At 40.1% G+C, this 15124-nt stretch overlaps 1 protein-coding gene across 1 annotated transcript in view; it reads left to right on the forward strand.

Annotated features, from left to right (window-relative positions):
* LOC115463266 (contactin-associated protein-like 4) overlaps positions 1-15124 on the forward strand; it is a 1024538-nt gene that overhangs the window by 276997 nt on the left and 732417 nt on the right. Inside the window, 1 exon segment of the mRNA XM_030193620.1 lies at positions 301-494. Within this exon segment, the coding sequence (XP_030049480.1) occupies positions 301-494 (194 nt within the window).

Below are 15124 nucleotides of genomic sequence, written 5' to 3' on the forward strand. Positions count from 1 at the left end.
CTTTATTATAACTCATTATGAACTTTTATTATGTACCTTATGAGGTGTTCTTATAGTATGATGCTCTTTAATGTATGTTGCATTTTATTATGCATTCTTATAGTATTTTGTTTGATGATGGTTTATATATGTTTTTATGAGAGACTAAAAAGGCAGAATATAAGTCTGAAATAGAAAAGTACATAGGTAATATCTCATAGTTTGCATTCATTATTTTTATTACAAATATTTATTTTCTTGAAATATTTAATATTTGTTGTATTTTAATAGACCACTGTTTTGTTTTTTGTTTTTTTTAAGGAGCCGGTGGATGGTCTCCACTTATATCAGATAAATATCAATGGCTCCAAATAGATCTGGGAGAAAGAACTGAGATCACTGCTATTGCTACTCAAGGCAGATATGGGAGCTCAGACTGGGTTACAAGCTATCGCCTGATGTTTAGTGACACTGGAAGAAACTGGAAGCAATATCATCAAGAAGAGAACATTTGGGTATGTAGTTTGGGAGCTAATTATTGAATAAATTGCAAGGATTACACTTTGGTGAAATGCAAATAAAAGTATTTACTCATTTTGGGGCCTTTTTATTAATGTGTTAAGGGGTGTTGTAGTAGTTTACCTGATACTAGGCATTAAACTGCACATTACTACATTAAAAAAAAATTCTCTCTGAATGGACATGGCATGGGCCGAGGGTAGGTATGAAGCATTAATCATCTACCTTCACATTCTATAAACAGCAACTAAAGTTGTGTGTACAAATTGGCATAGGTAGCATATTTGAATGCACAACTTCATTAACAAATTAATCAGTGCCAATTATTGGTCACTAACAAGCAATTATTGGCACTAATTAGAATTTACATGTGCAACTTTCTGTAAAGTGGTTCGTGTAAATTCTAATGCGTGGACCACAAGAAGGAGTGTGGAAATGGGAGGGTCATACATGTTTTTGAAAATTACACTCACATTACAGAATATGCCAGTTCTGTGCCTAAATAAGATATGGGCATTCATACCAGATTTTAGTTGACATAAATGACTGTGCCCAAATTTTAGTCATGGGATAGCCACTACACCTAATCTATAAACCATGCCTAACTTTAGGCAAGGCTTATAGAATAGCGCTAACCCCCAGATTCCATATAGCGCGCCTAGAGTTATGAACAGATCTGCTTGTAAATCTATACGTATTCTATAACAACGCGTGTAGATTAATTGTTTTAACAAGCTGTTAACAGCTCTTAGCAAGCTATAATGAGCACTAATTGGCAAAAATTTGAATTTATGCACGTAATATTCTGTAATATACTGCGCCTAAATTCTAATGTGCACAGGCAAAAAGGGGTGTGCTTAGGGCCGTGGAAATGGGCATTTCATAGGCATTCCAAAATCTATGCGCATTGTTATAAAATATGGGCCAGTGCACATAAATCTATGTATAGGGATTTACACCAGCTTTTCGTTGTTGTATATTGACATGTGTGGATTTAATCACATGAACTATGCCTAAGCGTATTCTAAATACCATATGTAGATTTACATGCGGTATTTAGAATAAGCTTAGGCGTAATTGCCTAACATGCGTTAATTTTTAGGTGCCATATATAGAATTGAAAACTAAGCATGTTGTTTTGGCATCATAATATAGAATCTGGCCCCTAGTGCATCACAAGTAGCTCATTCTTAATTGGCTAATACTGAGTTAACACAGAAGCACTTGGTGCCTCCTAAATAGGAGGTAGTAAGTGGTTCTGCGTTATATTCCTGCAGGTGTCACATGCTAATGGGGATGTTAATGCACAACCTGCAATAAAAATTATTGAGAATGTCCTTTATTGATGCAGCATTAGTTTTGGGATTATAGTGCATTAAACCCAAAACATAATACATGTTAGGAAAATTCACCTTCCCCCTCTACATTTTAAAGATACTTCTACATTTAGATTAGGATAATCTGATATGGAAAAAAAAGTGTATAGGACAAAATTGCATTAAAAAAATCTGAGCATTATTTAGAGGTATATAGATTTATAAAACCGATATTAAATTTTCATATTGACTACAAAATTCAGCATTATCAAATATAAGTGAGATCATAAAAGTATTGTGACTTTGAAATCATTTCATTTTTGAATGAGGTATGTATAATTTTGAGGGAATGATGTCTGACATGGAGCCAAAAATCCTATTCAGAAATTAATTTTGTTTATTGCTTGGAGAAGTCATCTCTAAAGGTGGTAAACTAGAAAAATGCATAATATAGAGGGGCATAATTGAACGAAAACGCCTATCTCCATGGGCGTTTATCTCCAAGAACGGGTCCGTGAAGGGGCGGACCGAACCGTATTTTGGGAAAAAATAGACGCCCATGTTTTATTCAACAATGTGGGAGCTGGGCGTTTTTGTTTTTCAGCGATAATGGAAAATGAAAGCGCCCAGCTCAAAAACGAATAAATCCAAGGCATTTGTTCGTGGGAGGGGCCAGGATTCGTAGTGCACTGGTCTCCCTCACATGCCAGGACATCAACCGGGCACCCTAGGGGGCACTTTTACAAAACCAAACAAAAAGGTAAAAGAGCTCCCAGGTGCATAGCACCCTTCCCTTGTGTGTTGAGCCCCCCAAATCCCCCTCAAAACCCACTGCCCACAAGTCTACACCATTACTATAGCCCTAAGGGGTGAAGGGGGGCACCTACATGTGGGTACAGTGGGTTTGGGGGGGTTGGACGACTAATAAGCATTAAGCAGCACAATTGTAACAGGTAGGGGGGATGGGCCTGGGTCCACCTGCCTGAAGTCCACTGCACCCCCTAACAACTCCTCCAGTGACCTGCATACTGCTGTCAGGGAGCTGGGTATGACATTTGAGGGTGAAAATAAAAAGTCGAGAAACTTCATTTTTTGTGGTGGGAGGGGGTTAGTGACCACTGGGGGAGTCAGGGGAGGTCATCCCCGATTCCCTCCAGTGGTCATCTGGTCATTTAGGGCACTTTTTGGGGCCTTATTCGTGAAAAAACAGGGTCCAGGAAAAGTGTCCTAAATTCTAGCTAAAAACGCATACTTTTTTCCCATTATCGGTGAAATGCGCCCATCTCTGTTCGGCAGATAACCACGCCCCAGTTCCGCCTTCGCCACACCTCTGACACGCCCCAATCAACTTTGTCCGCATCCGCGACGGATTGCAGTTGAAAACGTCCAAAAATCGGCTTTCAATTATACCGCTTTATTCGTTTTTGTGAGATAAACGTCCATCTCCCGATTTAGGTCGGAACTTGGGCGTTTTTCTCATTCGATTATAAGCAGGATAGTCTTATTTCTCATACCAGGAAGAGACATTACTTTGCACAATTTAGTTTTAATCATAACAACCAACTACTGGCTGTAATTTCATGATTATAAAACAAGTAAATTCACAGAATGATATGCAAAAGCCTCAGCCTACCCATACTATTGATATGGGCGCAAAAGTGACTGATAGGGTTAAAAACTGGTTAAGTAGAAGAAGACAGAGGGTAGTGGTAAATGCAGTTTGCTCCAAGGAAAAGGATGTTATCAGTGCTGTACTGCAGGGATCGGTCCTTGGGTCGGCTCTTTTTAAATCTTTGTGAGTGATATTGCAGAAGGACTGTCTGGTAAGATTTGTCTGTTTGCAGATGGTATCAAACTTTATCATAGGGTAGACACCCCAGAGGGAATGGATGGTATGTGGAGAGATATGGTGAATCTTGAAGAATGGTCCAGCAATTAGCAGCTCAGATTTAATGCTAAAAAATTCAGGGTCATACACTTAGTTTGCAAAAATCCAAGGGAAATAAAAGGCCCATTTCTGTTAGAAATTAAACGGGTGCTAGCAAGGTTATATTCATATGTTGGTTGTTGTTAACCAAACAGTTCATAGTAAAGTGCTATAATGAGATGGAGTAATTGTGAAGGGTGTATAATGAGGAAGCTTGTTCATGAGTATGACATGTTTTTCCCCTGTTAATTGTATTTCATGTGTTGCCATGTCATACCCCCATGTGCAGCAACCCCCTCCCCATGTCCACCAACCGTTCTGTTTTTCCTGTTTTTTTTTTTGTTTGTGTGTGTGACAGAGAGAAACAGTGTGACAGAGAGTGTGTTTGGTTCTTATTTCCTTGACCCCCTCCTTCCCTTCCTCTCCTTCTGTCTGGTGAGAGAAAGTGTGTGGGCAGGACCACAGTGGCAGGTGGTGAGACAGAGTGCATGTGTGTGAGAGTGTGTGTGAGACAGAGATAGAGAATCAGACTGTGTGTGTGTGTGTGTGTGTGTGTGTGTGTGTGTGTGTGTTTGAGAGTGAGATAGAGAGAGAGTGAAAGACTGTGTGTGTTTAAGAGAGAGTGTGTGTGAGAGTGAGACAGAGAGAGTGAAGATTGTGGGTTTGTATGTGAGTGAGAGTGTGTGTGTGTAACAGAGAGATACAGTGTGACAGAGTGTGTGCGTGGGTCCAATTTCCATGACCATCTCCTTCCCTTCCTCCCCTTACGTCCGAGATGAAGCCCCCCATCCCTTCAGTCCGAGGTGAAGTCCCCCTTTTGTTAGGAGTTCCAGACTCCATAAAGAGACAGACAGACTGTGTGTGTCTGAGAGAGAGTGTGTGTGAGAGTGAGACAGAGAGAATGAAAGAGTGTGTGTGTGTGTGTGTGTGTGTATGTGTGACAGACAGAGAGATACAGTGTGACAGAGAGTGTTTGTATTGGACTGAGTTCCATGACCCCCTCCTTCCCTTGCTCTCCTTCCATCTGAGGTGCAGGCCCCACCCCCTCCCTCTTTGGTCTGACTTGAAGACAGGGAACAGTCAAGTTAGCGATCGTCCCCTGCCTCCTTACCGCAGTAACTGTGGAGGGAGGCTGTTCAGCGTCTCACTGCCGGCACTGGTGTTCCCTAGTTCAGCGCAATGGCCAGCTGAGCGGTAACTGTGGAGGGAGGCTGTTCAGCATCTCACTGCCGGCACCGGTGTTACCTAATTCAGCGCGATGGCCAGGTGAGCGGTAACTGTGGAGGGAGGCTGTTCAGCGCGTCACAGCCATCAGGCAGTCTCGAGCCTTTTCTGTTTTTTTTTTTTTTTGCGGTCAACTATTTTCGCGAGGCAGTTGTGGGGGGGGGGGGGGGGGGAGAGGATCAGCTGTGAGGTTTGTTTTTTCCCCTGGGTTTACGGCATAATGGGTCCAGTGACATCAGCTGGGGCTTCAGAGCCCAGCGAAGAAAGTTACGGACACAGGCAGGCAGGCTTATAAAACGTTGGAGGTGAGAATTATTATATATAATAATTCTGTGTATGAAAGAAGTGTGAGACTTGGGGGGGGGGGGGGGGGGGGGGGATTGCATCTGATGATCTCAAGGTGGCCAAACAGGTAGAAAAGGCAACGGTCAAAGCCAGAAGGATGCTCACGTGCTTAGGGTGAGGAATGGTCAGCAGGAAAAAAAGAGGTAAAGCCATGTTGCCTCGGGTCCTGTAACCCATTGGCTTCTAAAAAGTTAACTATCCTTTCTTTCAGCAGCAACTCCATTATTTTTCCTACCACCGACATGAGACTTAACGGTCTGTAGCTTCCCACTTCTTTCCAGTCTCCACTTTTGTGGAGAGGGATCACATCCACTCATCTCCAATATCGCGGTGCCTCTCCCGTCTCTAAAGATCTATTAAATAAATCTTTAAGAGGTCCAGCCAGGACCTCTCTGAGCTCCCTCAGTATCCTGGGATGAATCCCATCCAGCCACAAAGCTTTGTCCACCTTCAGATTCTCAAGCTTATATACTCTTTCTTCTGTAAAGGGTGCAGTATCCACTCCATTCCCAGATATGTTCCCTCGGCAGCCAACCACAGTCCTTCTCCAGGATTTTCCTCTGTGAACACTGAAGAGAAATAATTGTTTAGCACATTTGGTTTATCTTCATCACTCTCCACATAGCCATTCTCATTATCTTTTAGTCTCACAATTCCATTCCTATCTTTTCTTCTTTCCCTAATATCTGAAAAGGGTCTTGTCAACTCTCTTTACACCTTTAGCCATTTTTTTCTTCCGCTTGTGCTTGTATTGGATTGTATTGGATGTAGATAATATGTCTGCCACCTAAGCCTAAGTAGACAACACTATATTAATCCAGGTGGGAGAGCACTATGCCTTAAAACACTTGTTTCAAATTATCTTCAGAAAGATAATGTCTTATTTGGCACAAGAACCTCAAACTACAAATTATCTTTCTGGCAAAATGAGTGACCCCTGTTTCTATTGTCAAAGCAGAGCTGGGAAAACTTCCCAAGATATTAATAGATAAACAAAAGGGGATTTTAATTCCAAATAATACAGGGTCCTTATTTGGCAACTATTTCCCTGATACTGAAGATGCAGCTGGATGAACACTGAGACAATTGCAGAATGAGAAAAAAACATTAATTTATTAATATAAAAACACCCAAGACAGCCACATTTTACAGGGTTTATTAGGAAAATGCAAAACAGTTACAACACAAAGCAGATCACTCCTGAATAAGTGTCCCATGTATGGTAAACTTTACCAGTGGCGTTCCTAGGGGGGCTGACACCTGGGGCGGATCACCAATGCACCCCGCCCCCCGGGTACAGCGCCCCCCCCGGATGCAGTGCGACCCCCCCCCACCCGGCGAAAGGACACCCCCCGCGAAAGAACCCCCCGCCCGGGTGCACACCGGGGCAGAGGGAGCATGGAACGAACGACGGACAGGCGTGCGCGGCACCCCCCAGTGGCGTGAACCCGGGGCAGACCGCCCCCACCGCCCCCCCCCTAGGAATGCCACTGAACTTTACATAGTGCTGCCATATTGTTTTATGTTTAATAAATTCATACACGTTGCGATTTTATTGTTACCCCTGGCGCAGGTGGAGGACAAAACACAGCCATGTTAGGTGTTTTTATATCAATAAATTAGTATTTTTCTTGTACTGTGATTGTTGTATTATCCTCATTCAGCTCCATTGTTTGTGTATTTGCCTTGATTGTTGGATATCTCTTCTTTCCTATCTACCAACTCTTTACCCTGACCATCTACAAAAAGCAATTGTCAGGTCAATATTCAAACACTGTGATCAGTGTGGTTTTTAAACACCGGCTGAGGTGTTTAATTCTTCTCCATATATTCAGCACCACAATCCAGATAATGAACAGTGCTCAAAATACACAGAGGCTCTATGGATAGCAGTGAATTTGGCCATCATCAATTTAACTTTGCAGTTTAAGGGGGTCTTTTACTAAAGATTAGTTCAAATTATCTGCAGCAGAACCCATTTTATTCCTATGGGTCCTGCTGCAGATAATTCGAGCTAATCTTTAGTAAACGACCTCCCAAGTTTGAGCAGCCTTTCTGCTGGTGTATATTTACTACTACTACTACTATAAATCATTTCTATAGCACTACCAGTCATACACAGCGCTTCACAATCTGTGTATCTATGCATATGAAGGACAATTCTATAAGATTCATCTGCACACAACTATGGAATGCACTACCGAAGGCCATAAAAACAACGCAAGACCTAACTATCTTCTGAAGGCTACTGAAAACTGAACTGTTCAAGAAGGCATACCAATAACATCCATCCTCAACACTAAATAATAAGACTGCACATGAACTAGAAAACCAAACTCTTTTTCACTTGAATGAATAACCTCTTTGTCAATAATGATCAAGCACTACCACTTCATTCCTTATGTCGATTATGGTCTCTCTATAGTCGATGAACTAATGTATACTACAATCCAATCTTTCACTCATGAAATAATATGCAATACCATAACGTATTCTTCTTTACCATGTATGCATGCACCATGTATGTATGCACCTAATGCAATGCCTTTTGTAATTCTGTTACCAGGAAATGGCAACCGCCATTACGGCAAATGTAAGCCACATTGAGCCTGCAAATCAGTGGGAAAATGTGGGATACAAATGCTACAAATAAATAAATAAATAATAAATAAATAAATTAAGGGCCTGATTGTGTGTCAGTATTTACAGAATACTAGCATTGGCATGTGAGATTGGCACCTTAATTGGCAAGTAAGTACTAGGCACTGTTCTGTAAACATGGCACATGTCACTTATGGATGAATTCTATATATGGTACTGAAAAAAAGCACGAGTCTATAAGCCATGCTTAAAGTTGAATGTGGTTTAGAGAAGAATGTTTATGCCTGGGAATCACGTCTAAATTTAGGTGCAGCCATTTTCACCAACTGCAATGTGTTACAAATGTATGTGCCTAAAATGGGTGTGTATCCCCCTTATTCTACAGCAATGTGCATAAATGCTAGGGACACTCCCATTCTGCCCATGACCTCACATTTCTGTGCCCCTTTATTTTACTTGTGTGTAAAATTTAAGTGCAAATCCCGTACCTAAATTTATACATGTAAATTCCAATTAAATCTAATTAGTGCTAATAATTGCATGTTAAAAAGCCAAGTATTGGCACTAATTACCGCCTGGTTAGCGCCATGTGATAGAAAATAAAAATTATTTTCTGTCACGTGAATCAGACACTCATAAAAAAGGGAATTACCACCTGGAGCTTGCGGTAACCAGGCGGTAGTTCCAAATTGATGCATGTTGGACGTGCATAAATGCCTACTCGCCTTAGTAAAAGGGCCCCTGCGTTTCTGCCAGGTACTTGTGACCTGGGTTGGCCACTGTTGGAAGCAGGATACTGGGTAGATGGGCTATTGATCTGACCTAATATGACTATTCTTGCGTTAAAACCTTAATGTGGTTTAGTCAATTGGAGCCTAGACATTGAATTCCATGTTTTAAGGTGCATTATCACATCATTGCCTTAGTTGGATGATTTTTTTTAAATCATGAGGGCTTATTTTCTAACAAGAATAATGCATTTTGAAATCTCTAACTAAGCATGTGATGCTTTTTGAGGAAAAAAACCTGATGAATTTGTCTTTTCTGTGGGATTATAAGTGGGAAGATGAGTAATGAGAAAATGGTGTATGACTTGGGGAGTTCTTTTTCAAGAAAACTAATAGAAAAGAAAAAAGGAAAGGCAGAAAAAGTGCTGATTTGGGGAATGCTCAAGAGTAAGGGGTTATTACAAAATTGTAAAACTCACCTGGGAATGTTAAACCTTTGTTCAAGATGACTGGATTTTTCATTACAATTTTGGAGAGTGCTCTAGTGATTTAATGAAAAATCAGAACATACATATATACTTGATAGGGAGTCAGGTCAAGCTTAAATTAAATGGAGCAATCCAAACCATTCAAGAGATTTTTTTTTAAGTATACGGAGTAATCTTATAAAGCCTTTTCCGTTTGTAAAGCATGTCTTACAGGCTGAAAAAGGCATTGCCAAATATGTGGACATAAGTATATGTGCCAACAAGTTTGCATGTACTTATCTGAACCCCCCTCCCCCCCACACACAAGCATTCCTGGGGCAAATAATGGCACAATTCAGGTTGTGATTTGCATGTGTGTTTTATAAAACTATGGAATGCACTTCCTAGAGACATCACCAGTCTGACAGACTACCTTACCTTTTGCAAGGCAATAAAAACGCATCTGTTTACCAAAAGCATTTTCTCCGGGAACAATATAGGACTATCGCCTCTGCCAGCTGGCATACGTGGATCCTGTTTAGTCCTATTCTTTTGTACTGTTATATGTAAAGTATCCTTTCTTTCTTGCCCTTCTACTCTACTATTCTCATTTGTATCTGAAAACACCTGGAGTACTCTCTCTCTCTCTCTCCGGTTTATGTCAGCCACATTGAGGCTGCATGTCTGTGGGGATAATGTGGGGTATAAATACCTTAATAAATAAATAAAATGAAACACCTGTGCATAACATTTGTGAGAATTTGTGTATTACCAAAGCAGGTTCTGGGTGCCTATATTATAAAGCACATAGGCATTGCCTTTGTAAAATAATCTCAAAGTAAGATATAAAAAAACTTCATCTATGACAAAATAGACTCAAAACAGCTAATCAAATTGTCTCTCATAGATATTACCCAGCAAGACATTTTTTATAGCATAGGACCATCAGCAGAGAGGCACAGAAATGGAAACGCTCTACTGAGCTGTCCATCAGCTACTCTCAGTAGTCATTCAGTGGTCCAAATGTTCACCAAATGTCCACATACTTATCTGAAGGTAGTTTCTTGCATCAGACCTAATTCACACTCTGCTGGGTCCTTAAAATCCAAGATCCAGCACAATTGTGTTTCAAGACCAACCATGCATCAGACAAAACAAATAATCTTAGTCAGATAATTTTAGTCCATTAATGAAATATTGTCAGATTATTATGCTGGCCAATTCTCCTCTTAATGGCACTTATCCAAGATGATGATCCAGCATTTTGTGTAGGCATTCATGACAGATAAATCAACCAATCAGCGACACCTAAACCAGACCAAACCACTCTGGCTCATCATTCAGTCCTACAAAGGCAGCTGCAAATAATTTCAAAATCCAAAATTGTTATTGGTAATTCAACAATGGTCATGATCCCCTCCATCCAATCGCATAGGCATTAGGTCAATAATTCTCCATAAACAATCTGTTACAGAATGTTGATATTCTAACCAACAAGAAATCGAGGGATAAGACAACTTATTTGTTTTCAACAGACTCTTATGTTCATTGAAACAAAGTCTGATCGGTTGTTTGGTTCTGTCCACATATATATGAGGGCAAGAACAGATTCTAACATAACAACATATGGTTTTTGTCATATATTCACTTTCATCACATATCAGTAGAAGGAGCAATTCAAATAAAGCCCTCAGTATATGGATTGATCCTGAAAGCATTTGCCACAGGCTGAGTCATCACCTACAGTAGGGCACTGAAAGATAGATCTTTGCAGTACTTCACCCACATTAGTCTCAAGCTGAAAAGCTATAAGAGGAAGTTCATGAAAAAAGTCAAAAACTGAAAGTATGTGCCAAAACATTTGAATGGATTTGACAACTTTCCCAGCACCCAAGATGTAGGGTAATGCAATATCTATCTAGATACTTCTTTATCATGATGATATTGGAACAAATAGTAATGCTGTATATACTTAGCTCATTTGTATGTTTGCTTGACCACAGATTTAGGAGACCCATGCTGAGAAAAACACAACTTAAGCTCTTCCACTTGATTTTCAAACTCTGCAGGTAAAGAATACTATGAACCCAAAATTGTTCATGTCTATTGCTTTCTGATGCAAGCAGGTGGAGACAGAGAGTACAAATTGAGCTTTGACATAAAAGAAGCTGTGCAACTGTTCCGATGCAGTATTTTGATAACCAAACAGCCTAATAGTGGACCTTACTAAATGGCTTCTGGACTGATCTGTTGGGACTAAAGGAAAGAAAATTATCAGGGAAGATCTAATTTTACTTTCCTTAGAATTACCAATAGATCAGTCCCAAACTTGTGGGGTGTAGAAAAGCAGTCCTCAATTTGGTAAAGAAACAAAAGCTCTTGCTAAATGCACTGATACCCCAAATGAAGCTTCCTGTCTGGCAGCAACATCTAAATGACAGTGTTTTGCATAAGTATGCTGGTGCAAGATTCTTGGGCAAACTTTCAACTTTATGCCCTCTCCCTTTATTTATTTCTTTAAAAAATGTATACACCACCTAATCATCTAGGCAATTTACAGCAAAACCACACGTAATAAAAACCCTACATACAAAATAAAAAAGTAAAAAAAAGTAACATTCATTACAAATCATCTACGCCGATCTTGTTTCGATAATACGGGTTTCCCCGCCCCTTCGCGAGGACGTCCTGCGAGGACGCCCTCAGGAAAACTTTGGGCGCCCCATTCGATTATGCCCCTCTTTGTATCAAATTCTGTAAAACACTGGTAACGAGTGCAATTGTTTTGGAACTGGTATTATATGACTGAACCTGGAAGTCCCAACTACAAGCCTTGACGCTGTATTCTGTACTAACTGCTATGCCCTGCACCTCACACTCAACAGTCCAAGATACAGAGCATTGCAGTAGTCCAGTCTAGAAAGCACCATACTGTGACAACATAGATTTGAGCTTATACAGTACATGAAACTATGCAAAAAACATTTAGATGACCTTAAGGAGCTGATTTTGCATAGGCAATTTGCTATTTCTATTCATCTGCTTCTGAATTACTATCTGTACACCATTCACACACAAACATTCTGGCCAACGATCCTCCTCAGTTCTCCCAACTAACATGACCTCTGTTTTAGTTAAATTTGACAACATACCATTTTCAGCCATCCATTCAGTTACATGATCCATATAAAACTTCAAGTGAGCAGTAAACACATCCTTTCACGACACAATTGGAAAGACACTGTAGTTAAGTGTCAGGCCCTTAATGTGCACCCCCTGCTCCAAGATATCTTGCTTTTAAATATTAAACATTGATAAATGCTTGCCTGCTAAGATGTAAGCTGAGGAAATTGAGGGGCCCTTTTACTAAGCCGTGTAGGTGCCTATGCGCGCCCAACACATGCCAAATTGGAGTTACCACCCAGTTACCGCATGGCCCTCACAGTAATTTCAATTTTGGCACGCATCTGCAAAATATTTTAAAATTTCTGGCATATGTCAGCTGCCTGTGTAGTGGTATTTGACGCACAAAGGTCATTACTGCCCGGTTACAGCATGAGACCTTACTGCTAAGTCAATGGCTGGCGGTAAGGTCTCAGACCCAAAATGAACTCGTGGCAATTTTCATTTTGCAGCATGTCCATTTTCGGCAAAAATAAAAAAGGCATTTTTTATAGATGCGCTGAAAATTAATTTGGCACGCGCTCAAAACATGCATCTACACTACCGCAGGCCATTTTCAGTGCACCTTAATAAAAGGATCCTTGAATCTTTCAACCAATAAACAGTCATGGCTTTGGAAGCAAGTATACCTTTCTTTGGTCAGAAGAAAAAGATGATCAGATTGCCTAAACTCATTAGTAATTTCTAGGTACTTCAGAAGTGCTCTACACACATCCAGTAATCTTGCCGAATCATATTCCCTTTCATAATCCTCATGGTGAAACAAAGGAAGATGCACAGACTGATTCAAATGGAACGATAAAACCATATTCAGGAAGAAGGAAAGAACAATTCTACTGGTAATCCCACTTCTGAGAAACAAAATAAAGGATCTCTGCAGGAAAGAGCCTGAATCTCAGATACTTTTCCAAAAAATCTACCAAGTCTGATGACACGTTATAATGAAATGCAAATTGCTACCTTGAGTATAGCACAACATCATCTAGTTCAATTTCCTGCCCAAAGAAAAAAACCTATCATCCAAGACCTGCTTCCAAAAGGGGATGAAAATAAACTCAAAAGACGTATAAACAAAAGTTCTTCAAATGCTGCCATGTACAGTGTGGCTACAGAAAGTACAACTGAGGTCCCCATAGCTATGCCAAAAAAAAGCTGATCAAACGAAATAGTTAACACCAGCTGTATTAAGAACTCCATCTCAGCAAAACATTGTGAATCAAAGATATAGCAGTTCTTTTAGGAATATGAGTATAAAAGGCAGTGATATCCATTGACATTAACCGCACGTCATCAGACACTGTAACAAATTGAGATAATTATTGCAAATATGGAATGTATCTTTCACATATGATTTAACCTGAATCACAAATGGTTGAAGAAAATATTCCAAAACGTTGACATCTGTTCTAAAAGTGATCCGCGAGTAGAAACAATGGGCCAGCCAGGCAGTTGTGACAAATCTTTACGTACCTTACATTCCAGGAATCCATGGATGCTGTTGACTTTCATCTGAAGTATTTGGGGAAGTATTGGAATGGGGTCAGATAAGTATATGGTTGGGAAGTTAGTTGGATGAAATTTGTCATCTTGGTTATCCTGACTTTTTCCTTTATAACACTTGTATTATAATTCTAGTGTTTCTCTTAGAGGTAGACTACAAAGTGATTTCATTTCTTGTACTTGTGTGTGTGTGTGTATGTGTGTTGGGGGAGAGATGAGGTTTCCTTCACACGTTTCTGTTTTGGTATTATTCTATGACTTTCCTTTTCTCTGTTATTGGGATGTATATTAGAACTTCAATAAAAATAGAAATAATTTATTATGCTACGGTTAAAATCAATACTGGAGGGCCTACAAAAAAAGAGTAGCTGATGTTCCTCTGTCTGTATTGGACTACAGGACCATTTCTAAATATGTGGGGCTCCATCCACCCACTCTCGGACAGGGACAGGGTGATTTGCACATATATACAGTATCTCAGAACTGGTACTTTCTGTAAGGGTTATAAAGAAATAGCCACAGCATTCTATCACTCCAATATTCTTTGGTAATACAACTATGATAAGGTAGCTAGTCATTTTAAGCAGCATTAAAATCTTCCCTCCTTTCCAACCACTCTAAAATCTACATTCAGCAGAAGGAGGTCAGATGGTATACAAGCATTGCAGAAGAATGAGCAAAACAGCCAGAATCCAGTCTTCCCTATCATCTCTATCTAGAAATTAAACAAGTGGTCTGAAGATAGTACATATTTTGCCTTAGTGGTATACCCAATAATCAAATCAGAAAATAAAGGAAGCAGGAAACAAATTAAATAATAGATTTTAAAAGGAGCATGGAGTATCTGAACATGAGAACACTATGATAAGTTGTGCTCGTTTGTGGATTTCTAATTTTGCTCCTGGACTTGCTATGTAGTGTTGACCTTTATGCAAATTAACTTTTTACAGTATCCTCGGAGCTCTGACACGTGTCCTGCAATGTGGAGGTTTTTTTTTTTTTTTTTTTTTTTGCCTTCTGGCTTTTTTCTCTACTGTAGCACTTTCGTTGTCCTATGAGTATGTTTCCTGTAGCCCCTCGTTTGGAACTTTATGTTCATAGTTGGGGGTGTTTAGCTCTATGGCACTGTGCAGTTGGCTACCCGGTTGCTGTGGTCTTATTCTCTGTTGGTTTTCTGTAGTTTTAAGGAGCCTAAGGAGTATAGCCACATAGGTCTTCATACCATCGTGAGAACACTGCCTGCAAACTTGCCTGCCCAACTGGCAGATCATGTGTCAAAGCTGTTGATTTAGCCTGTGTTTCAAACATTCCAAGCTGCATTATGCATTTGGTAAA

This window comes from Microcaecilia unicolor, chromosome 2, assembly GCF_901765095.1.
Source record: "Microcaecilia unicolor chromosome 2, aMicUni1.1, whole genome shotgun sequence".
NCBI lineage: Eukaryota > Metazoa > Chordata > Amphibia > Gymnophiona > Siphonopidae > Microcaecilia > Microcaecilia unicolor.